This window comes from Nicotiana sylvestris, chromosome 3 (assembly GCF_000393655.2).
Source record: "Nicotiana sylvestris chromosome 3, ASM39365v2, whole genome shotgun sequence".
Taxonomy (NCBI): Eukaryota; Viridiplantae; Streptophyta; class Magnoliopsida; order Solanales; family Solanaceae; genus Nicotiana; species Nicotiana sylvestris.
Genome location: NC_091059.1, coordinates 133047249 through 133050021, shown reverse-complemented (window position 1 = coordinate 133050021; position 2773 = coordinate 133047249). Strand labels below are relative to the sequence as shown.

The 2773-nt window shown below is 45.9% G+C and overlaps 1 protein-coding gene across 1 annotated transcript; it reads right to left on the bottom strand.

Annotated features, from left to right (window-relative positions):
- Window positions 1–1014: 1014 nt before the first annotated feature.
- LOC138888050 (uncharacterized) lies at window positions 1015–1895 on the bottom strand. Its single transcript, XM_070169849.1, has 2 exons — window positions 1862–1895; window positions 1015–1619 (listed from the first exon to the last, which is right to left on the bottom strand). Exons 1-2 carry the CDS (start codon window positions 1893–1895, stop codon window positions 1015–1017), a joined length of 639 nt encoding a protein of 212 aa, XP_070025950.1.
- Window positions 1896–2773: the final 878 nt, after the last annotated feature.

Genomic DNA, 2773 nt, shown 5'->3' with positions numbered 1-2773 from the left:
TTCTGTTCATATTTCCGCAACTGTCTGGAGGCGTACATGATAACCTTACCATGCTGCATAAGAACACAACCTAGGACAATTCTCGAGGCATCACAATATACAACATAACCCTCGGTGCCATCCGGAAGAGTCAAGACAGGTGCCGTCGTAAGCCTTTTCTTTAGCTCCTGAAAACTTTGTTCACATGCCTCAGTCCACTGAAACTTAGCTCCCTTATGTGTCAGTTTCATCAACGGTGCAGAGATAGAGGAAAATCCCTCCACAAACCTTCGGTAATACCCTGCCAAGCCTAAGAAGCTACGAACCTCTATCGGATTCAAGGGCCTCGGCCAAGTCATCACAGCTTCAATCTTTTGGCCATCAACCTTGATACCATCGCTGGTAATAACATGACCAAGAAAAGCTACAAAAGTTAGCCAAAATTCACATTTAGAGAATTTAGCATATAATCTATAGTCCTGGAGAGTCTGTAATACAGCTCGCAAGTGGTCCGCATGCTCGGCTTCCGATTGTGAATATATCAGAATGTCGTCAATAAACACAATCACAAATTCATCCAAGAATGGTTTGAATAGCCAGTTCATAAGATCCATCAAGGCTGTTGGGGCATTTGTAAGCCTGAAAGACATGACAAGGAATTCAAAATGGCCATACCTCATCCTAAATGTTGTTTTTGGGATATCAATATCCTTGACTCGTAGCTGATGATAACCGGATTGCAAGTCGATCTTCGAAAAGCATTTGGCACCTTGTAACTGGTCGAACAAGTCATAAATCCGTGGAAGAGGATATTTATTCTTGATAGTGACTTTGTTTAGTTTCCTGTAGTCAATACACATCCGCAAGGAGCCATCTTTCTATCGAACAAAGAGCACCGGAGCACCCCATGGGGATGTACTTGGCCTAATAAAGCCTTTATTGAGCAAGTCCTTCAGTTGTTCCTTTAATTCCCTTAGCTCTGCAGGAGCCATTCTGTAGGAGGAATGGATATAGGTTGCGTATCAGGAAGCAAATCTATAGCGAAATCGATTTCCCTTTCGGGGGAATTCCTGGAAGCTCATCAGGGAATACCGTCGGGAATTCATTCACAATAGGAACCGACTGAAGAGTCGCTAGCTCCTTATCTATATCCCTGACATGAACCAGATGGTATATACAGCCTTTAGCAATAAACTTCACAGCCCTAAGGTATGAAATAAACTTACCCTTGGGCGTGGCTGCATTACCTTTCCATTCAAGGACAGGCTCACCAGGAAAATGAAATCGGACCAACTTTGCACGACAATCAATATTAGCATAACAAGCTGCCAACCAATCCATACCCATAATGATATCAAAGTCTAGCATAACCAATTCAACTAAATCAATAGAGGTTGGATGGTCATTAATTAACACTGTACAACCTCGATAGACATAATTAGCTATAATAGAGTCGCCAACTAGCGTAGACACCTCAACTGACTGTGGCAACAACTCAGATCTCATGTCAAGCTTACCAACAATAAATGGAGTAATATATGAAAATGTAGAGTCGGGATCTATCAATGCATAAATGGCATGAGAATGTATTGTCAATATACCTATGACAACATCTAGGGATGCCTCTGAATCCTGTCGGCCTGTGAGTACATAAAAGCAGTTCTGGCCACCACTAGAACCTGAGGTGTCTCCTCCACCTCTCCCCTACCACGGCCCTGAGTAGACTGTGGACCTGGTCAGGGAGCACGGACTGAGGGTGAAGAGGCTGCCTAACCCCGGGCACCTCTGCCTAACCCCGGGCACCGGCTAATAAAATGTCATGTCTGCCCATAATGATAACATGCACTCGAACCCTGTTTACACTGCCCGGTGTGCATCTTACCGCACTGAGTACATGGAGGAGTAGGTTGTCTCATTTGTGCGAAATGCTCCTATCGACGACCCTCGGGTTGGCCTGAGCTCTGCCTCAGTCCTAACTGAATAGAACGATCAAACCGTTGGCCCTGCATCTATGGTGGGAAACTACCTGCTGACCGAGTTGGATATCGATGGAGTGGGGGCCTAAAATCACCCCGTGGCTCCCTATAAGACCCCATAGTACGAGCCCTCTTACTCTCATCCCTATCCCTGCGAGTATCACGAATCCGATGGGAAAGGTCCTCTAGATCTCTCCCATGCCTCATACCATAGGATGGCTACATCACGTAGTCGAAAAGAAGCCAACTCCACAGCCTCGGTGACGGAGGCATGAATCACCCTTAATACTCTATACATTTGGTCTATAAAGTCCTGGGGATCCTCAGTGGAACTGGATCCTGTAAATAATGGAGGGGCCAAGTGAAAAAACTCTCGTACCGTCGAGCTTCCTGTCCGATCTCTCCGGGCATCTGCTCCCAACTCTAGCTGTCGCTCATGAATAGAAACCATTCTAGTTAGCAACTGAACTGCCTCCCTCATCCCCTGCTCCCCAGTCTCTGATGGGGGAACAACAGGTGTTGGAGGTCCTGTGTCTCTAGCTGCCTCAGGTACTAATGGAACTGGTGAGGCTGGGGGTACTGCATCTCTCTGAGCTCCAACAAGTGTTAGGGAAGCTGAAACTAGGGGTACTGGAGACTCATTGTATGTCTCTAAGGGAAATGTATCCCTCTGACCCGGTGGGGAATGACTGGTACCTTTCCCCGGATCCATACCTATCTCTCGTTGTGCCATTTCCTGAGTGTAGGTAGCCTGTTAGATAAGAAACATAAAGGCATGATTTAGATTTCAAATGTTCTTATAACTTCGCTCTATAGCA